This window comes from Scyliorhinus torazame, chromosome 25 (assembly GCF_047496885.1).
Source record: "Scyliorhinus torazame isolate Kashiwa2021f chromosome 25, sScyTor2.1, whole genome shotgun sequence".
Lineage (NCBI taxonomy): Eukaryota > Metazoa > Chordata > Chondrichthyes > Carcharhiniformes > Scyliorhinidae > Scyliorhinus > Scyliorhinus torazame.
Window position 1 is genome coordinate 32,863,074 of NC_092731.1, and position 23,063 is coordinate 32,886,136.

The 23,063-nt window shown below is 50.4% G+C and overlaps 1 protein-coding gene across 1 annotated transcript in view; it reads left to right on the forward strand.

Annotated features, from left to right (window-relative positions):
• Window positions 1–23,063, forward strand: part of LOC140402464 (uncharacterized) — a 74,097-nt gene that overhangs the window by 29,553 nt on the left and 21,481 nt on the right. Inside the window, exon 2 of the mRNA XM_072490275.1 lies at window positions 1,308–1,566. Within this exon, the coding sequence (XP_072346376.1) occupies window positions 1,308–1,566 (259 nt within the window). The remainder of the gene's footprint in view (window positions 1–1,307; window positions 1,567–23,063) is intronic.

Sequence of the window (23,063 nt, forward strand, 5' to 3'; positions counted from 1 at the left end):
TATGGAAAGGTGAATGCAGTTACAAGAACGGACTCTTATGCTGTCCCACCATTGAAGGATTGCACGGAGAAAGTGGGACAATCTGCTTTTATTTCCAACTTCCAGACATGGAAAGAACATTTAAAACATCGTATGGAGGTCTTCGATCGACTTCAGGTGGTGGGTTTGGTGATGAACCTAGCCGAAAGTGAATTTGGAGAAGCCCGAATCACTTTCCTTGCGGAGTTTCCGTTACCCTCAAGACAAAGGGAAATAATGCGATTTCTTAGCATAAATGAATTTGATCGAATCTTTGTGCAAAAGTTTTGTTGGGTGATTACTCCACTGATGGACTTGCTAAAAAAAACTTTTAAAATTCAATGGGCAGCAGACTTTCAACAGCCATTTGACTGCCTGAAAGCTGTGATCATCAATGTTCCTGTATTGGAGAATTGCAAGGGACTCTCTGGTCAGATTGAACTAAATTATCTGATTCTGAAGAGAAATGCCGAGGAGTAGAGGAATGGATGGATCGTGCAGAGACTTTGTTCAAAGAGACTGTCAATCGAGAAGGATTTTGGTTGGAGGAAGAAGAACAAAGAAAAATGTACTATATTATTGTCCCTGTTTGCATGTGTTGTTTTTTTTTAAAACAAAAAGGTATATTTACTGTGTACATTTCTTAGTGGATGGTGCAAAAGTGAAAAATGAAACCATCTTGAAGTTGATGGGTTTTTTTTTCTTGGGGGAGGTGTCATGGGAGGGTACCTTTAAGACATGGCTGTTTAAGCAATGTACTTTTAAGAAAACAGTGATGTCAGAGAGTGGGTGGAGCTGAGGTCAGGTCAGCCATTTTGGAAGTTTAGTTTTGCAGTTTCAGTTTTGAAAAGAGCTTGTGTGTGTCTGTGTTTTGCAGTGAGCTGGATCTCTGCCATGAAAGACTATCTCTGGATCATTTGGGTGATTTAAAGTAAAGCCTTTAACCTGATGTGATTTTGTTTAAAGGTGTTAAGTCTCTGGAAGTTTGAAGGAACATTTTAAGGAGTTATTTACTGTTGCAATATTTTCTGAGTTATCTTTGAAGTAAGGGGTGTTAAGAGATCCAATGTTTATTTAAGATGTTAAGTTGAGTTCATGGAATAAACAGTGTTTTGTGTTTAAAAACCCACGTGTCCATAATTGTAATTCCACACCGAGGGAACAAGCCGCGTGCTCGGAAAAGCAACAAATCCATTAAAGTGAGAGGTTGGTTGAACTCCATGATACATTTTGGGGTTCTGAAAACGCCTCGCCCATAACAGTATTTTGTTCTTTTTTCTGAACCGCAGGTGGGTTTGTCTTCAAGCAATGGAAGGAGAAATTCTTCTTTCTGTCGATGGAGGGGTCCTTGGCGATGTGCCGTGACCAGGACGCGCTGCCTGAGGCTGAAATACTTCTGTACCGCAGCTGCAAAGCCATCGTGAAGGGCAGCGAGATCACTGACCTTCCCCGACTGCCCCCGGGAGCGGAGACAGACTGCTGCTTCGGCCTGATTCTCACAGAAGGCAAGATGCTCCTGTTATTGGCTACGGACGGTGAGGATTCCAGGTACACCAACAGCACGGAGCTGCCCAACCTCAAACCATGGGAATACCTATCCCCCTTCTGCCCTGATGATCCGGCCCGTGTAGCCGTGGCAACGCAGTGCTAATTGTCTCACCCTCTCCGATTTTCCTATACGCCAAAGGCAATAGGGGATAAACCAATGTCCAGGTCTTGGCTTGAGTCTCCCTGTCTGTGCTGCAGGATGTGGCTATCTCTGGTTAGGCCCCGTTTACTGCCGATCCCGTACCAGCCTTGCCGAACAGGCGCCGGAACGTGGCGACTAGGGGCTTTTCACAGGAACTTCATTGAAGCCTACTTGTGACAACAAGCGATTATTATTATTATTCAATGTTTGGCTGAGGGCAACTCAGCTGTATCTGCCATTCCTAATTTAAAAATAAGATCTTGCATTTGCATAGCACCTGGAACATTTTAGAATAGCCCAGTGACACTGCGTCACATCATGGGACGTTCGCCCAGGTGATCAAAGAGATTGGTCAAAGTGGTAGATTTAAGGAGAATCTGTGAGGAAGGGAGGTTTCCAACAGGAATTCCAGAACTTTGGGCTCAGGCAGCTGATGGAGTGGCACTGATGTGGGTGATTCCAATCAGGGGTACTGGTGACCGTTGGGTCTGTACGATAGGCCAACCCGGGAGCAGGTGCAAAATGCGGTTTGCGGCCGCGATGGGCCCCTGAACGTGGTATCACGCTCGACAGCCAATGAACAGGCGGCCAACATGACACACAGGCTGAGAAAGGCTCACAGCGCTGTCAGAGAGGGTGGGTGCGCGGAGATGGGAATGTACGGGCCGGCACTTCTATTGGGCTCCCACAAGGTGGGCAGGGCATCTCAGGGAGGTGCAGACCTCAACAAATTGAAAATGATTTAGAAAATGCAGCAAACTGCGTCCATGCAGTACAGATAGGGTGATGCATTTGGGGAAGACAAACAAGGCAAGGGAATACATGATAAACGGCAGGACCCTGGGAGGCACCGAGCATCAGAGGGACCTTGGTCTGCATGTACACCGCTCCCTGAAGGTAGCAGAGCAGGTGGATACAGTGGTTAAGAAGGCAGATGGTATACTTGCCTTTATTAGCCGAGCACAGAGTTTAAGAGCAGGGATGTTATGCTGGAATTGTATAAAACGCTGGTTAGGTCACAGCTAGAGTATTGTGTACAGTTCTGGAATCCACAATATAGGAGGGATGTGATAGCACTGGAAAGGGTGCAGAGGAGATTTACCAGCATGTTGCCTGGGCTGTAGAGTTTTAGTTATAAAGAGAGATTGGATAGACTGTGTCATGATATCCACATCAGCATATCATGGTGCAATCACACACACACTGATGGACAGGTACTTGGACCAACCAGCACACACATAACATCGCAGCCAATCACCAGTGAGAGCACACGCACTATAAAACAGGGAACACCACTGTTCCCGCTCATTCTACCAGGAGATAGCTCAGAGCACAGAGCTCACAGCGTGCCACTCAGACATACACCATGTGCTGAGTGCCTCACTAAGATAGTGATAGGGTTGGGTCCACAGGTTAGCTGGTGAAGCACGTACCCAAGCCAGCAGTTAGTTGTTACCGTTGTTTAGACAATAAAACAGAGTTGTACCATCTACAGCCGTGTTGGATCATTTGTGCATCAGAACACCTAACACGACAGACTGGGATTGTTTTCCTTGGAGCAGAGGAGACTGAGGGGGGACATGATTGAGATATATAAAATTATGAGGGGCACAGATGGAGTAGACAGGAAGATACATTTCCCCTTGGTGGAGGGATCAGTGACCAGGGGGCAGAGATTTAAGGTAAGGGACAGGAGGTTTAGAGGGGATGTGAGGAAAAACCTTTTTACCCAGGGGATGGTGGGAGTCTGGAACTCGCTGCCTGAAAGGGTGATGGAGGCAGATACCCTCATAACATTTAAGAAGTATTTAGATGTGCGCTTGCGATCCCAGGGCAGCCTAGGCTATGGGCCAAGGGCTGGGAAATGGGACTGGAATAGTTAGGTGGTTGTTTTTGACCTGCACAGACTCGATGGGCCGAAGGGCCTTTTCTGTGCTGTGTGACTCTCTGATAGCCTAACACCTGACAAGCAGCATTCAGACTTCAGACACCTTTTTGTTGAATTCCATCCCAGATATTTCAGGCCGCCCTGGTTTGAGGATGAGGGAAAGAGCGCCCGGACAATTATAAAAGTGGGACAGGCCACGTAAAATAGATTTGATTTGACTCCTTAATCAGCTAAATTGCTGGTGGCCGTGCTTCCGACTGCTGAGCGAAATATCACATGAGTGCGTGACGATGTCAGGGTGCTCGCTTGTTTTGTAAACCCACGGGCTGTCAGGTCAGACATCCGTCTGCTCAAATCACACAAAACTCTGGCCATGGTGGTCACAGAGTCCCAGCGGCCTACGGCATAGAAATGGTCCCCTTCTGCACTCTCTCCAACGCGTTAACATTCTTCCTATAGTGTGGCAACCAGAACTGTGCACAATATTTCAGCTGAGGTCTAACTCGTATCTTCTATAAGTTAACCATAACCTCTTTGCTGTTGTACTCTGTGCCCCATTAATAAATCCGGGAATACTCTCTACTTTATTGACTGCTCTCTTCACCTATCCCACCACCTTCATTGATCTATGCACAAATACACCCAGGTCCTTCTGACCCTGAACCCCCTGAAGAATTTTACCCCTTATTTTCTATTGTCTCTCCAAGTCCTACCAAAACACATCACGTCACACTTCTCCGTATTGAACTTCATCTGCCACCTATCTGCCCACTCCACCAACTTGTCTATGTCCTGTGGAGGGGTATGTCAGGTGGAGTTGTGAGGTTACAGGACGGGTGAGTGAGCCTAGGTGGGGTGCTCTTTCAGAGGGTTGGTGCAGACTCGATGGGCCAAATGGCCTCCTTCAGCACTGCGCGGGTTCGATGTGGCTGAGGAGAAGGCAGCTGCTGTTGTTACTTCTCTTCTTCCTGGGGCAAATTCTTGAATCAATTATCAAGGACTTTAGAGCAGAACATTTAGAGTGGCAGGATCAGTCAGAGTCAGCATGGATTGATGAAGGGGAAATCATGCTTGACAAATCTGTTGGAATTCTTTGAAGATGTAACCAGTACTGTTGACAAGGGGGAGCCAGTCGATGTGGTATATTTGAACTTTCGGAAGGCATTTGACAAAGTCACACATAAGAGATTATTGTGCAAGATTAAAGCACATGGGATTGGGGGAAATGTATTGAGGTGGATAGAAAACTGGTTGGCAGACAGGAAACAAAGAGTAGGGATTAATGGGTCCTTTTCAAATTGGCAGGCAGTAACCAGTGGGGTACCACAGGGACCAGTGCTGGGACCCCAGCTATTCACAATATATACTAATGATTTGGACGAGGGAACAAAATGTAACATCTCAACGTTTGCAGTTGATACCAAGTTGGGTGGGAGGTTGAGTTGTGACAAGGATGCAGAGATCCTACAGCATGGTCTGGACAGGTTGGGCGAGTGGGCAAATCAATGGCAGATGCAATATAATTTGGATAAGTGTGAGGTTATTCACTTTGGAAGCAAAAACAGGAAGGCAGATTACTACCTGAATGGTTGTAAATTGGGAGAGGGGTGTGTGCAGTGGGACCTGGGTGTCCTTGTGCACCAGTCGCTGAAGGTAAGCAGGCAGGTACAGCAGGCAGTAAAGAAGGTTAATGGTATGTTGGCCTTCATTGCGAGAGGTTTCGAATATAGAAGCAGGGATGTGTTGCTGCAATTGTACAGGGCCTTGGTGAGGCCACACCTGGAGTATTGTGTACAGTTTTGGTCTCCTTCTCTGAGGAAGGATGTTCTTGCTCTCGAGGGAGTGCAGCGAAGGTTTACCAGACTGATTCCAGAGATGGCGGGACTGTCATATGAGGAGAGATTGACTAGGTTGGGATTGTTCTCACTGGAGTTCAGAAGAATGAGGGGGGATCTCATCGAGACTTATAAAATTCTAACAGGACTAGACAGGGTAGATGCAGGGAAGATGTTCCCGATGGTGGGTGTGTCCAGAACCAGGGGTCACAGCCTGAGGATTCAGGGTAAACCATTTCAGGCAGAGATGAGGAGACATTTCTTCACACAAAGAGTGGTGAGCCTGTGGAATTCATTACCACAGGACGTAGTTGATGCTAAAACTTTGAATATATTCAAGAGGCGGCTGGATATAGCACTTGGGGAGAATGGGATCAAAGGCTATGGGGAGAAAGCAGGATTAGGCTATTGAGTTGGATGATCAGCCATGATTGTGATGAATGGCGGAGCAGACTCGAAGGGCCAAAAGGCCTCCTCCTGCTTTTATCTTCTATGTTATTTTCTATGTATGCACGAGGCAGTGGCCTAGGGGTAATGTTGCTGGGCTGGTAATCCAGAGACCCAGGTTAATGCTCCGGGGATCTGGGTTCAAATCCAGCTGTGGCAGATATTGAAATTTAAGCGCAGCACGGTAGCATTGTGGATAGCACAATTGCTTCACAGCTCCAGGGTTCCAGGTTCGATTCCGGCTTGGGTCACTGTCTGTGCGGAGTCTGCACATCCTCCCCGTGTGTGCGTGGGTTTCCTCCGGGTGCTCCGGTTTCCTCCCACAGTCCAAAGATGTGCAGGTAAGTTGGATTGGCCAAGATAAATTGCCCTTAGTGTCCAAAATTGCCCTTAGTGTTGGGTGGGGTTACTGGGTTATGGGGATAGGGTGGAGGTGTGGACCTTGGGTAGGGTGCTCTTTCCAAGAGCCAGTGCAGACTCGATGGGCCGAATGGCCTCCTTCTGCACTGTAAATTCTATGATAATCTATGGTATCTATGTATCATGAGAGGTACAAGGTGGAGCTCCATAAGCTGTTCCTGGGCCTTGAACTCCAGCTGAATGGAGACGAGGCCTTCAACACAGGGTCCATCGACCCAGGTGAATTCCCTCGACATGTGAGCACCAGTGCCTCAGGAGGCTCAGGATCACTGACAGGTCACTGCTGGCAGCTGCGGCTTCTCCTTGCCGGCCGACATGCATTCCTTGTGGCTCTGCCCATCATTCCTTCATCTGTCCTCGGTGTTCGGAGCTCTCTTCTTCTGCCAAGAAGCAAACCTAAGTTGGGAACATCGAAACGGTCGATGGGGAGAGGAGGAGAGGACAACAGTTACAGAGGGACAGCTGAGTCACATTGTGACTCTGGGTTATGCGAGGTTCCAGGGCTTTGACAGTTAGATCTCGATACTCCAGTACAGAACTGAAGGCAGTGCTGTGTCTTGGAGGATCGGCCTTTACAATGACCGATTAAACCGAGGCCCGTCTCTGCTCTCAAGTCAAACTGAAACATCCCATGGCCATGATTGCAAAGAGGAGTTTGCCCTGGTGTCCAGGCCGATATTTACCCCTCCATCAGCCTCGCATTGGTCACTCTCACACTGCGGTGTGTTGGATCCTCGAAGTCCCCCCCAAGGACGCCTGGGAAAATTCAATCATGACAGGTTCTGTAAGGAGCAGCTCCTCCAATCGTCAACTGCTCGTCTCCTGCGTTTGCTGCTGATGGGCTGACTGAGGACTGGAACAGAGAGGCTGCGAGGGAGTGAGGGAGAGGGATAGCGAGGGACAGACAAACAAAGAACAAAGAAATGTACAGCACAGGAACAGGCCCTTCGGCCTTCCAAGCCTGTGTCGACCATGCTGCCCGTCTAAACTAAAACCTTCCATACTTCCGGGGTCCGTATCCCTCTATTCCCATCCTATTCATGTATTTGTCAAGATGCCCCTTAAACGTCACTATCGTTCCTGCTTCCACCACCTCCTCCAGCAGCGAGTTCCAGACACCCACTACCCTCTGTGTAAAAAAACTTGCCTCGTACATCTCCTCTAAACCTTGCCCCTCTCACCTTAAACCTATGCCCCCTCGTAATTGACCCCTCTACCCTGGGAAAAAGCCTCTGACTATCCACTCTGTCTATGCCCCTCATAATTTTGTAGACCTCTATCAGGTCGCCCCTTAACCTCCGTCGTTCCAGTGAGAACAAACCGAGTTTATCTAACCTCTCCTCATAGCTAATACCCTCCATACCAGGCAACATCCTGGTAAATCTCTTCTGCACCCTCTCTAAATCCTCCACATCCTTCTGGTAGTGTGGCGACCAGAATTGAACACTATATTCCAAGTGTGGCCTAACTAAGGTTCTATACAGCTGCAACATGACTTGCCAATTCTTATACTCAATGCCCTGGCCAATGAAGGCAAGCATGCTGTATGCCTTCTTGACTACCTTCTCCACCTGTGTTGCCCCTTTCATTGACCTGTGGACCTGTACACCTAGATCTCTTTGACTGTCAATACTCTTGAGAGTTCTATCATTCACTGTATATTCCCTACCTGTATTAGACTTCCAAAATGCATTACCTCATATTTGTCCGGATTAAGCTCCATCTGCCATCTCTCCGCCCAAGTTTCCGAACAATCTAAATCCTGCTGTATCCTCTGACAGTCCTCATCGCTATCCTCAATTCCACCAACCTTTGTGTCGTCCGCAAACTTACTGCTCAGACCAGTTACATTTTCCTCCAAATCATTTATATATACTACAAACAGCAAAGGTCCCAGCAGTGATCCCTGCGGAACACCACTGGTCACAGCCCTCCAATCAGAAAAGCACCCTTCCATTGCTACTCTCTGCCTTCTATGACCTAGTTAGTTCTGTATCCATCTTGCCAGCTCACCCCTGATCCCGTGTGACTTCACCGTGTGACAGTGAGGCAGAGGAGTGAGGGAGAGGGATAGTGAGGGAGAGGGACAGACAGTGAGGGAGAGGGAGTGAGGCCCAGGCAGCAAGGGGGAGGGAGTGAGGAAGGGGGAGTGAGGGAGGGAGAGGGAGTGAGGACAGACAGTGAGGGAGAGGGAGTGAGAGACAGACAGTGAGGGACAGACAATGAGGGAGGGAGAGGGAGAGAGGGACAGACAGTGAGTGAGGGACAGACAGTGAGGGAGAGGGAGTGAGGGACAGACAGTGAGGGAGAGGGAGTGAGGGAGAGGGAGTGAGGGAGAGGCAGTGAGGGAGAGGGAGTGAGGGTGGGATTGTGAGGGTGGCTGGGTGGCAGTGCCAGGGTACCAAGGTGCCCAGGGAGTGCCATATTGCCACCCTGCCCTGCCCCCGCCCACCTGGTAGTCTCCAATGACCTGGGAGAGAAGCCCAGGTGCCATTGTGCCGAGTCCACGTTCGCATGGACCAGTACTAAACCGCCCTGGCGACGTCTCACAGGTGCCGCTGGTGAGTTCCGGGCATCGGGTGAATCCAGCATGCGGGTATGTAAACCAGCCGTGCGGAGCGAGTCGGGAGGCCTGCGTGAGGTTTTGTGCCACTCCAATGCTGACAGAGTGGTGCGCGGTCGGAGAAGTTTGCCTGATGCATCACCAGCTCTCCCGGGTGGAAGTGAAAAATCCCAAGGCACAATTTAGAAGACAATCAGGAACGTTCTCTCCGATCTCCTGGCCACTATCCTCTGAAAGTTGTCTCTGGATTGTACCCTGACTCCATGAGCATATAATTCCTACAGTGCTGAAGGAGGCCATTCAGCCCATCAAGTCAGCACCGACCCTCTGAAAGAGCGCTGTCTTTAAGGTCACTCACCCCCCCCCCCCCCCACCCCCCCCCACCACCCCCCCCCCCCCACCCCCCCATCCCCATAATCCTACCTAACCTGCACACTTCTGGACACTAACAGGCAATTTATCATGGACGACCCACCAAACCTGCGCATCTTTGGACTGTGGGAAGAAACCGGAGCACCCGGAGGAAACCCACGCACACACGGGGAGACTCCGCACAGACAGTGACCCAAGGCCAGAGTTGAACCCGGGTCCCAGGCGCTGTGAGGCAGCAGTGCTAATCACTGTGCCACCATGCCACCCATGAACCCCTGATTCAGCGGAGATAGTGCTATCAAAGGAGACAAGGCTGACACTAAATACCTGCTAGAATGCTCCAGCCATTGGGATTCTCTTTGCCCGCTGGCAGCTCACCCTGACGGTTTCCCGGCGGTTTGGGGAGGCGTCAATGGAAAATCCCATCGACAAACAGCGGGAAGAGAGAATGGCACATCACCAAGAAACACGGAGCTGGCGGACTGGAGAAACCAGCCCACTGTCTATTTAGACCAGACTTATCTGGTCATTTTCATTTCGCTCTTTGTGGCATCTTGCTGTGCGCACATTGGCTGCTGCTCGTCCCACTTCACAACCGTGACTTCAACAGTACGTCCTTCCTGTAACGTGCTCTGTGACGTTGTGGAAGGTGCGCTGGGAATGTAAGTGTTTTCCATCTTCCTTGGTTTGGCAGATGAATGAATGGCAGGGTCATCTCAGCCAACAGCACACGCAGGTACACAGTGACCTCAATGCCATTGGGTTCTCGGAGTCACTCGACACTCACCCTTCACGGTTCCTTCCATGGAGCAGTCACTGAGAGTGACAGGTTAGGGGTTAAAGAGCACATTCAATGCACCAATACTTAAGGGGAACAAAGATCAATACTGCACAAGAACAGGCCCTTCGGCTTGCCAAGCCTGTACTGGTCATGATACCAACCTTGGCCAAAACCCTCAACACTTCGCTGTGCCGCATCCCTCTATACCCACCCTATCCATGTATTCGTCAAGATGCCTTTGGAACCACCGTTAATGTATCTGCTTCCACAACCTCCCCTGCAACGCGTTCCAGGCACTCCCCACCCTCTGTGTAAAAAGCCTGAGGGCAGGTTGCTGATTTCTCCACTCTGGTAGGGTCCTGAAGAGTTCTGATAACCTGGGTAATCACTGGCAGTGAGGTGTCAACGTTTAAGATCATCTTTTAGAAGCAGGTGGCGCAACTCAGTAACTGACTCCTGATAGGATGATGATGCCTTTGACATCCCTGCTGCACCATCTTCGCTCATGCTAGTCTTAATTAAACAAATTAATCAAACAATTGTGAAGAACGGCATTGATTCCCACACCTGAACAATTTAGCAGTTGCCATCCTCAATATCCAAGAACTTACCCAAAATCCTTTTTTTAATTCATTTACGGGATGTGGGCATCGCTGTCCAGGCCAGTATTTATTGCCCATCCCTAGTTGCCCTACAGAAGGTGGGGGTGAGCTGACTTCTTGAACCGCTGCAGTCCCTGGGGTGTACGTACAGCCACTGTGCTGTTAGGGAGGGAGTTCCAGGATGTTGCCCCAGCGACAGTGAAGGAACGGCCGATATATTTCCAAGTCAGGGTGGTGAGTGACTTGGAGGGGAACCTCCAGGCGGTGGGGTTCACAGGTATCTGCTGCTCTTGTCCTTCGAGATGTAGATGTGGCTGTGGGTTTGGAAGGTGTTGTCGAAGGAACCTTGGTGCGTTACTGCAGTGCATCTTGTAGATGGTCCAACGGCTGCCACTGTTCGTCGGTGGTGGAGGGTTTGAATGTTTGTGGAAGGGGGAGCAATCAAGCGGGGCTGCTTTGTCCTGGATGGTGTCGAGCTTCTTGAGCATTGTTGGAGCTGCGCTCACCCAGGCAAGTGGAGAGTTTCCATTACACTCCTAACTTGTAGATGGCGGACAGGCTTTGGGGGGTCAGGAGGTGAGTTACTCGCCATAAGATTCCTAGCCTTTGACCTGCCCAGGTAGCCACAGTATTTATTTGGTTGGGTCCAGTTCAGTTTCTGATCAACGGTAACCCCTCATTTCTTAAGGGTGACATTACCCTGCAGTGACTCAAGGGAGTCGGTTAGCTCAGTTGGCTAGAGAGCTGGCTTGTGATGCAAGAGTGAGGCCAACAGTGTGGGTTCAATTCCCACTCTGGCTGAAGTTCTCCATGAAGTCCTTGCCTTCTGAAACTTGTCCCTCACCTGAGGTGTGGTGACCCTTAGGTTAAATCACCACCAGTCAGCTCTCTTTCAAAAGATTAAAAATAACCTATGTTCCTCGGAGACTGTGCTGACTTTCTTTATGAATGCAGAATCTGAAGGCGGGCCTAAAAAAGGGGATGGCTGATCGGCGATTGGTGGGGGGGGCAATGAGCCCACCAACTAGGCTGATCACTTGGAATGTTCGAGGATTAAATGGGCCGGTCAAGAGGGCACGTGTGTTCGTGCATCTTAGGGGACTGAAGGCGGACGTGGTAATGTTGCAGGAGACGCACCTGAGAGTAACTGACCAGATTAGATTGAGGAAAGGCTGGGTCAGTCAGGTCTTTCACTCGGGACTAGATTCAAAGACTAGAGGGGTCGCCATCCTGATCAATAAGCGGGTGGTGTTTGAGGCGGGTAGAATAGTCTCGGATGTGGAAGGTCGGTACATTATGGTCAGTGGGAAACTGGAGGGGGTGCAGGTGGTATAGTTAATGTGTATGCGACAAATTGGGATGATGTGGAGTTTATAAAGAGGATGCTGGGGAAGATACCGGACCTGGACTCGCACAGGTTGGTCATGGGAGGGGACTGCAACACAGTTATTGACCCTGGCTTGGACCGGTCAAGCTCACAAACGGGCAGGGTGCCAGCAATGGCAAAGGAACTAAAAGGGTTCATGGAGCAGATGGGTGGGGGGGGGCTGGATTATTGGAGATTTGGGCAGCCGAGGGTGAAGGAGTTCTCCTTCTACTCATACGAGCATAAAGTGTACTCCCAGATTGATTTCTTTATTTTGAGTAGGGCCTTACTGGCAGGGACGGTGGACACGGGGTACTTGGCGATCACAATCTCAGACCATGCTCCACACTGGGTTGACCTGCAGGTTAGTAAAGACAGTAACCAGCGCCCGCACTGGAGGTTAGATGTGGGAAGGGGACGAATGGGTGTGCGAGCGGCTGAGGAAATGTATTCAGAACTACCTGCAAGTCAACGACATGGGGGAAATTTCAGCAGCGATGGTCTGGGAAGCACTGAAGGCGGTGGTCAGAGGGCAGCTGATCTCGATATGGACCCAAAGGGAGAAGGTGGAAAGGGCAGAGACGGACCGACTCCAGCTCCTCAGAAACCGCGTTAGGGAACTGGAGCTGGAGTTGGATGAACTTCGGATCATTCGGGAGGCAGAGTTGGTCATAGATAGAAGCTTCAGGGATGTAGTTACTCTGAAGAATAATGATAGATGGGTGACGGTGAGAGGGGCTGGGAGGAAGCAGTCAGTTCAGGGATCCCCTGTGGCCGTTCCCCTTAGTAACAAGTATACCGCTTTGGATACTGTTGGGGGGGGGGACTTACCAGGGTTAAGCCATGGGGTACAGGTCTCTGGCACAGAGTCTGTCCCTGTTGCTCAGAAGGGAAGGGGCGAGAGGAGTAGAGCATTAGTCATTGGAGACTCCATAGTTAGGGTGATAGATAGGAGATTCTGTGGGAACGAGAGAGACTCACGGTTGGTGTGTTGCCTCCCAGGTGCCAGGGTGCGTGATGTCTCGGATCGTGTTTTCGGGATCCTTAAGGGGGAGGGGGAGCAGCCCCAAGTCGTGGTCCACATAGGTACCAACGACAGAGGTAGGAAAAGGGATGTGGATGTAAGGCAGGAATTCAGGGAGCTAGGGTGGAAATTAGATCTAGGACAAACAGAGTTATTATCTCTGGGTTGTTACCCATGCCACATGATAGCGAGACGAGGAATAGAGAGAGAGGAGTTGAACACGTGGCTACAGGGATGGTGCAGGAGGGAGGGTTTCAGATTTTTGGATAATTGGGGCTCATTCTGGGGTCGGTGGGACCTCTACAAACGGGATGGTCTACACCTGGACCAGAGGGATACAATATTCTGGGGGGGAAATTTGCTCTTCGGGAGGGTGTAAACTAGTTCAGCAGGGGCTTGGGAACCTGAATTTTAGCTCCAGTATACAGGTGGTTGAGAGTAGTGAGGTCATGAGTAGGGTTTCAAAGTTGCAGGAGTGTACCGGCAGGCAGGAAGGTGGTTTAAAGTGTGTCTACTTCAACGCTAGGAGCATCCAGAATAAGGTGGGTGCACTTGCGGCATGGGTTGGTAACTGGGACTTCAATGTTGTGGCCATTTCAGAGACATGGATAGAGCAGGGACAGGAATGGTTGTTGCAGGTGCCGGGATTTAGATATTTCAGTAAGCTCAGGGAAGGTGGTAAAAGAGGGGGAGGGGTGGCATTGTTAGTCAAGGACAGTATTACGGTGGCAGAAAGGACGTTTGATGAGGACTCGTCTACTGAGGTAGTCTGGGCTGAGGTTAGAAACAGGAAAGGAGCGGTCACCCTGTCAGGGGTTTTCTATAGGCCTCCGAAAAGTTCCAGAGATGTAGAGGAGAGGATTGCAAAGATGATTCTGGATAGGAGCGAAAGCAACAGGGTAGTTATTATGGGGGATTTCAACTTTCCAAATATTGACTGGAAACGCTATAGTTCGAGTACATTAATGTGTCCGTTTTTGTCCAATGTGTGCAGGAGGGTTTCCTGACACAGTATGTAGATAGGCCAACGAGAGGCAAGGCCATATTGGATTTGGTACTGGGTAATGAACCAGGACAGGTGTTAGATTTGGAGGTAGGTGAGCACTTTGGTGATAGTGACCACAATTCGATTACGTTTACTTTAGTGATGGAAAGGGATAGGTATATACCGCAGGGCAAGAGTTATATCTGGGGGAAAGGCAATTATGATGCGATGAGGCAAGACTTAGGATACATCGGATGGAGAGGAAAACTGCAGGGGATGGGCACAATGGAAATGTGGAGCTTGTTCAAGGAACAGCTACTGCGTGTCCTTGATAAGTATGTACCTGTCAGGCAGGGAGGAAGTGGTCGAGTGAGGGAACCGTGGTTTACTAAAGCAGTCAAAACACTTGTCAAGAGGAAGAAGGAGACTTATGTAAAGATGAGACATGAAGGTTCAGTTAGGGCGCCCGAGAGTTACAAGTTAGCTAGGAAGGACCTAAAGAGAGAGCTAAGAAGAGCCTGGAGGGGACATGAGAAGTCTTTGGCAGGTAGGATCAAGAATAACCCAAAACTTTCTGTAGATATGTCAGGAATAAAAGAATGACTAGGGTAAGAGTAGAGCCAGTCAAGGACAGTAGTGGGAAGTTGTGCTTGGAGTCCGAGGAGATAGGAGAGGTGCTAAATGAATATTTTTCGTCAGTATTCACACAGGAAAAAGACAATGTTGTCGAGGAGAATACTGAGATTCAGGCTACTAGACTAGAAGGGCTTGAGGCTCATAAGGAGGAGGTGTTAGCAATTCTGGAAAGTGTGAAAATTGATAAGTCACCTGGGCCGGATAGGATTTATCCGAGGATTCTCTGGGAAGCTAGGGAGGAGATTGCTGAGCCTTTGGCCTTGATCTTTAAGTCATCTTTGTCTACAGGAATAGTGCCAGAAGACTGGAGGATAGCAAATGTTGTCCCCTTGTTCAAGAAGGGGAGTAGAGATAACCCCGGTAACTATAGACCAGTGAGCCTTACCTCTGTTGTGGGAAAAATCTTGGAAAGGTTTATAAGAGATAGGATGTATAATCATCTGGAAAGGAATAATTTTATTACAGATAGTCAACACTGTTTTGTGAAGGGTAGATCGTGCCTCACAAACCTTATAGAGTTCTTTGAGAAGGTGACCAAACAGGTGGATGAGGGTAAAGCAGTTGATGTGGTGTATATGGATTTCAGTAAAGCGCTTGATAAGGTTCCCCATGGTAGGCTACTGCAGAAAATACGGAGGCATGGGATTCAGGGTGATTTAGCAGTTTGGATCAGAAATTGACTAGCTGGAAAAAGACAAAGGGTGGTGGTTGATGGGAAATGTTCAGACTGGAGTCCAGGTACTAGTGGTGTACCACAAGGATCTGCTTTGGGGCCACTGCTGTTTGTCATTTTTATAAATGACTTGGAGGAGGGTGTAGAAGGATGGGTGAGTAAATCTGCAGATGAAACTAAAGTCGGTGGAGTTGTGGAGAGTGCGGAAGTATGTTACAAGTTACAGAGGGACATAGATAAGCTGCAGCGCTGGGCTGAGAGGTGGCAAATGGAGTTTAATGCAGAAAAGTGTGAGGTTGTTCATTTTGGAAGGAATAACAGGAAGACAGAGTACTGAGCTAATAATGGTAAGATTCTTGGCAGTGTGGATGAGCAGAGAGATCTTGGTGTCCATGTACATAGATCCCTGAAAGTTGCCACCCAGGTTGAGAGGGTTGTTAAGAAGGCGTACGGTGTGTTAGCTTTTATTGGTAGAGGGATTGAGTTTCGGAGCCATGAGGTCATGTTGCAGCTGTACAAAACTCTGGTGCGGCCGCATTTGGAGTATTGCGTGCAATTCTGGTCGCCGCATTATAGGAAGGATGTGGAAGCATTGGAAAGGGTGCAGAGGAGATTTACCAGAATGTTGCCTGGTATGGAGGGAAGATCTTATGAGGAAAGGCTGAGGGACTTGAGGCTGTTTTGTTCGAGAGAAGAAGGTTAAGAGGTGACTTAATTGAGGCATACAAGATGATCAGAGGATTGGATGGGTGGACAGTGAGAGCCTTTTTCCTCGGATGGTGATGTCTAGCACGAGGGGACATACCTTTAAATTGAGGGGAGATAGATATAAGACAGATGTCAGAGGTAGGTTCTTTACTCAGAGAGTAGTAAGGGTGTGGAATGCCCTGACTGCAACAGTAGTGGACTCGTCAACATGAAGGACATTCAAATGGTCATTGGATAGACATATGGACAATAAGGAAATAGTGTAGATGGGTTTTAGAGTGGTTTCACAGGTCGGCGCAACATCGAGGGCCGAAGGGCCTGTACTGCGCTGTAATGTTCTATGTTCTATGTTCTATGGTAAAGGAGATACCACAGATCAATAGGAGGTATGCGGAGACCCCAGAGGGAAGGCTTTTAAGGGAACGGCGGAGGCTACAGATGGAGTTCGGCTTGTTAACCACAGGGAGGGCAGTGGAGCAGCTGAGAAAGGCGAGGGGGGCGATCTATGAGTGTGGAGAGATGGCCAGCATAATGCTTGCACAGCAGCTTAGAAAGAGGGAGGCAGCCAGGGAGATGGGGAAAGTAAATGACGGAGATGGGAACCTGGTTGGAGATTCAGCAGGGGTGAATATGGCGTTTAGGGATTTCTACAGTAGGCTGTGTCATGATATGCAAACAGGCAGCTAATGAACACATAGATTAGGTCAGGACCAATGAGCAGTCAGGACACTCAGGGGTGGTATCTCACTATAAAAGGGATGAGGCACTCACACCCCGCCTCTTTCCACAGACCAACATCTACAGAGTGAGACAGGGTGTATCCTCAGCATCACACCCCAGCACGTGGCTTAGAGCAAGGCTGGTTCAGTTAGACTGAGTTACTACATTTAGATAAGCAGAGAGTCGAACTCATGCGAATAGTTCAATAAAACACATTGAACTCACTTCAAAGTCTGGAGCATCTTTTACTCAAAACTGCATCAAGTGGCAGCTTGTGTTATTCCAAATTACATAACAGGCTGTACAGGTCGGAACCCCCTACGGGGCCGGAGGGGATGAGGCACTTCTTGGAAGGGCTGCATTTCCCAAAGGTGGACGGGGAGCTGGTAGAAGAGCTGGGGGCCCCGATTGGGCTGGAAGGGAGAGTGGAGGGTCTGAAGGACAGGCAGTCGGGTAAAGCCCCGGGGCCGGACGGGTACCCAGTGGGGTTCTATAAAACGTTCTCTGGGATATTGGGGCCGGTGTTGATAAGGATGTTCAATGAGGCCAGGGAGAGAGGGGTTCTGCCCCCGACGATGTCACAGGCCACAGTTCCGCTGATTCTGAAGCGGACAAGAACCCAGAGCTGTATGGATCCTACAGGAGCGTATGGAGGCGGCTTCATGCAAGGGCACCAGTCTGGGGGCATTGGCAACTGCACCTCTGCCGTTCCCGCCGGCACGGTACTCCACCAGCCCCGTGGTGGTGGCGGCCTGGAGAATTTGGGGGCAATGGAGGAGACATGTGGGAGCAGAGGGAGCATCGGTCTGGTCCCCAATCTGTAATAATCACCGGTTTGCCCCGGGAAGTATGGATGGGGGGTTCCGGATATGGTGAGAGAGCAGGGATTGAGAGGATGGGGGACATGTTTATAGAGGGGAGCTTTTGAGTATGAGGGCGCTGGAGGAGAAGTTTGAGCTGGCGGGGGGGGAAACAAATTCAGGTCTCTGCAGGTGTGGGACTTCCTACGTAAACAGGTGTCAACCTTCCCACTCCTACCACTAAGGGGGATTCAGGACAGGGTAGTTTCCAGAGGGTGGATAGGAGAAGGGAGCGTCTCTGACATTTACAAGGAACTTATGGGGTCAGAGGAGACGCAGACCAAGGAGCTGAAGCGCAAGTGGGAGGAGGAGCTGGGAGGAGAGATAGAAGATGGTCTATGGGTGGATGCGTTGAGTAGAGTCAATGCGTCTGCAACATGTGCCAGGCTCAGCCTGATACAATTCAAGGTCCTTCATCGGGCTCACATGACAGTGGCCCAGAGAGCAGATTCTTTGGGGTGGAAGACAGGTGTGCAAAATGTGCGGGAGGACCAGCGAACCATGCCCACATGTTCTGGGCATGTCCGAAGCTTAGGGGATTTTGGCAGGGGTTTGCAGATGTCATGTCCACGGTGTTAAAAACAAGGGTGGCGCTGAGTCCAGAGGTGGCGATTGTCGGGGTGTCGGAAGACCCGGGAATCCAGGGGCAGCACGGTAGCATGGGGCAGCACGGTAGCATTGTGGATAGCACAAATGCTTCACAGCTCCAGGGTCCCAGGTTCGATTCCGGCTTGGGTCACTGTCTGTGCGGAGTCTGCACATCCTCCCCGTGTGTGCGTGGGTTTCCTCCGGGTGCTCCGGTTTCCTCCCACAGTCCAAAGATGTGCGGATTAGGTGGATTGGTCATGCTAAATTGCCCATAGTGTTGGGTGGGGTTACTGGGTTATGGGGATAGGGTGGAGGTGTGGACCTTGGGTGGGGTGCTCTTTCCAAGAGCCGGTGCAGACTCGATGGGCCGAATGGCCTCCTTCTGCACTGTAAATTCTATGATTCTATGATTCTATGAGGAGGAAGAGGCAGACGTTCTAGCATTTGCTTCCCTGGAAGCCCGGAGATGGATACTATTAGCTTGGAGGGACTCAAGGCCCCCAAAGTCGGAGACCTGGTTTTCGGACATGGCTAGCTTTCTCTGTTTGAAGAAAATCAAGTTCGCCTTGAGAGGGTCACTGTTAGGGTTCGCCCGGAGGTGGCAACCGTTCGTCGACTTCTTCACGGAAAATTAATTGTCAGCAGAACGGGGGGAGGGGGGTTAGTTTAGCTTAGAGTAGGGGGTTAATAAAGGTTGGACTTGTAAGGAAGGGAGATGGCTTTTGCACTATGTTTATAGTTTCATGTACATTGTTTATTTTGTTGTTGTTATAATACCAAAAATACCTCAATAAAATGTTTATCAAACAAAAATGAATGCAGAATCTCCTTAACAAAGGACTTTGACAAAGACTCGAAACATTAGCTCCCTCCTCTATCCATTGCTGTCAGATGCTGTCAGACCTGCTGAGATTGTCCAGCGATTTTTCATTTTATCTCCTTAATAAATATTAATCCTCAAATCTGACTGAGGAATACGGTCAAAGTGCCTGAGCATTAAAATCACCAACCGCTTCTAACCCGGTCGCAGTAATGTGACAGGTCAGAGTGCCAGTGAAGAGTATGAACTCCTGGGCCCCCAGAACCACTGTGTCGTGTTGGGTGTTCCGATGCACAAATGATCCAACACGGCTGTAGATGGTACAACTCTGATTTATTGTCATAAATAATAATAACTACTAACTGCTGGCTGAGGTTCGTACTTCACCAGCTAACCTGTGTACCCAGCCCTATCACTATCTTAGTGAGGCACTCAGCACATGGTCTATGTCTGAGTGGCACGCTGTGAGCTCTGTGCTCTGAGCTATCTCCTGGTAGAAAGAACGGGAACTGTGGTGTTCCCTGTTTTATAGTGCGTGTGCTCTCACTGGTGATTGGCTGCGATGTGTGTGTGTTGGTTGGTCCAACTACCTGTCCATCAGTGTGTGTGTGATTGCACCATGATATGCTGATGTGGATATCATGACATCCCCCCCTTTTCACAAGGATATGTGCCTCCATGCTAATAAATAGAAGTGTGTACTGAGTGCATCTGAGTATGTGTGTGCAATATTTACAACATGTACATGAGGCTGAACTATCTACAGAGGAAGGTGTCAGGTGCAACCGAGCAACGAGGTTGTACCAATAACAAAACAAATGCAAACAGCAAACGACGAGAGAGAACTTCTGGAACGACAAGAAAGAAACACGTTAACAGTCTGTAAAACAATTCAGTGAGTCCAATGTGCTAACAGGCTCATAAGTCAAGTCTATCAGGTGGGCAACGAATTCGGGTTGACCGCCTCAAGAATGGGTCAGGATCTACCGGTTGAGGAGTGGGCCTGGCCACGGGCGAGAGAGGAATAGGCAGAGTGGCAGGAAGCTCAATGAAGTCGACATCAGGGACAACAGGAGGGCGTGGCACCGGTGCATGATCTCGTAGTGAGCGCGGAACCAGACAAAGGGCCCGCCGAATATGTCGGCGAATGGAGCCATCAGGCATGCGGACCAGGAACGAGCAGGGAGCCACGTGGCGGAGAACCTCGGCGGTTGCCGACCAGCCACCCTCCGGTAGGTGTATGCGGACGTTGTCTCCAGGCGCCAGGGCAGGAAGATCAGTTGCCCGAGCGTCATGTGCCACCTTCTGCTGAGCACGCTGTTGTTGCATCCTTCGCAGTACTGGAGCATGGTCGGGTTCAGGAACATGAATGGACGGCACAGTGGTCCTGAGGGTGCGACCCATCAACAGCTGGGCTGGTGAGAGGCCCGTGGACAGTGGGGCCGAGCGATAGGCCAGCAGGGCTAAACAGAAGTCAGATCCGGCATCAGCAGCCTTGCAGAGGAGCCGCTTCACGATATGGACGCCCTTTTCCACCTTGCCATTCGTCTGGGGATGCAAGGGACTGGACGTCACGTGCATGAAGTTGTATGAAGTGGCAAAGGAACACCATTCTTGGCTCGCAAAGCAAGGCCCGTTGTCAGACATGACGGTGACCGGAATGCCATGGCGAGCGAAGGTTTCTTTGCATGCTATGATGACAGCTGATGATGTTAAGTCATGCAGGCGTATGACCTCCGGATAATTTGAGAAATAGTCAATCAGAATGATGTAGTCCCTGCCGAGCGCATGAAAGAGGTCCACACCCACCTTCGCCCAGGGGGACGTGACCAACTCATGGGGCTGAAGTGTCTCAGGGGGTTGCGCCGGCTGAAACCTTTGGCAGGTGGGGCAGTTGAGCACCATGTTGGCGATGTCGTCGCTGATGCCCGACCAGTACACAGCCTCTCGGGCCCTCCGCCTGCACTTTTCAACCCGAGATGGCCTTCGTGCAGTTGTTCGAGGACAAGCCAGTGCATGCTGTGTGGGATCACGATCCGGTCCAACTTCAAGAGGACACAATCAATGACGGCCAAGTCGTCCCGGACATTGTTGAATTGTGGGCACTGCCCCTTGAGCCACCCTTCCGTCATGTGGCGCATTACACGCTGTAGAAGGGGGCCAGCCGCAGTCTCATGGCGAATGTGGGCCAGACGTGCGTCAGTGGCCGGCAGATTGGCCGATGTGAAGGCTACTTGTGCGTCGACCTGACAAACGAACCCCTCCGATTCGGGCAGTGTGTTAACCACCCTGGACAGAGCATCTGCGATAATGAGGTCCTTCCCCAGGGTGTAGACAAGTTGGAAGTCGTACCTCCGGAGCTTGAGCAGAATGCGCTGGAGGCGAGGGGTCATATCGTTGAGGTCCTTCTGAATGATGCCGACCAGGGGGCGATGGTCGGTCTCCACAGTGAACTGCGGAAGACCATACACATAATCGTGGAATTTGTCGATGCCGGTTAACAAACCCAGGCACTCCTTTTCGATCTGCGCGTAGCGCTGTTCTGTGGGGGTCATGGCCCGCGAGGCATAGGCGACCGGGGCCCATGAGGCAGTGTCGTCCCGTTGCAGGAGTACCGCCCCAATGCCAGACTGGCTGGCATTAGTTGAGATCTTTGTTTCCCGTGTGGTATCGAAAAACGCCAGTACCGGGGCGGTGAGCTTGACCTTGAGCTTCTCCCATTCGCTCTGGTGTGCGGGTAGCCACTGGAATTCCGTTGTCTTTTTGACCAGGTGGCGAAGAGCCGTCGTGTGTGAGGCCAGGTTGGGAATAAACTTTCCCAGGAAGTTGACCATCCCGAGAAAGCGCAGCACTGCCTTCTTGTCTGCCGGCTGCGGCATGGCTGCGATGGCTGCCACTTTGTCAGCATCCGGCCGCACCCCTGACCGGGATATGTGGTCCCCCAAAAACTTTAGCTCAGTCTGGCCAAAAGAGCCCTTGGCTCGGTTGAGGCGCAGGCCGTGATCTCGTATCCGTGCAAACACATTCTGGAGACGACTGATGTGCTCCTGTGGTGTGGTGGACCAGATGATAACGTCGTCTACGTAGACGCGCACCCCTTCGATGCCCTCCATCATCTGTTCCATGATGCGATGGAACATCTCGGGGTCGAGATGATGCCGAACGGCATCCTGTTGTAGCAGTATCTGCCAAATGGAGTGTTGAAAGTGCACAGCTTCCTGCTGGACTGATTCTGTTGAATCTGCCAAAAACCCTTTGAGGCATCAAGCTTGGTGAAAATTTTAGCCCGGGCCATTTTGCTCGTGATTTCTTCGCGTTTGGGTATGGGGTAGTGATCCCTCATAATGTTATTATTCAAATCTTTTGGGTCGATACAGATCCGGAGCTCGCTGGAGGGCTTCTTGACGCACACCATGGAGCTGACCCATGGCGTTGGCTCCGTGACCCGGGAAAGCACTCCTTGGTCCTGCAGGTCTTGCAGCTGCTGCTTGAGGCGGTCCTTGAGTGGTGCTGGGACTCTACGAGGTGCGTGAATGACCGGGGTGGCGTCCGGTTTGAGCCGTATTCTGTAAGTGTAGGGCAGTGTGTCCATGTCCTCGAAAACCTCCTGGTTGTGCACGAGGAGTGAGTGGAGCTGCGCCCTAAAGTCTGCATCCGGGAAGTCGGACGTGCCTTCTGGAGACAGAGTGTGTACCCGCTGAACGAGGTGGAGGATCTTGCATTCCTGTGCGCCTAACAGAGAGTCCTTCGAGGATCCAACTATTTCAAAAGATAATGTGGCTTTATGTGAGTAGTGTGTAACCTCGAGCTGGCAGGACCCTGTAGCCGGGATGACGTTTCCATTATAGTCAACCAGCTGACAGCGGGATGGCAGAATCGGTGGTTTAACCTTCAAGGTCTGGAAGGCTGACCATGCGAGGAGATTGGCGGAGGCACCAGTGTCCAAGCGAAATGTGATCTGTGATCGGTTGACCGTTAGGGTGGCACACCACTCATCGCCCGGATCAACGCTGTGCATTGGCAGCGGCTGGTGGTTCCGACTTGGGGACATCCGGTTCTTGTGGATT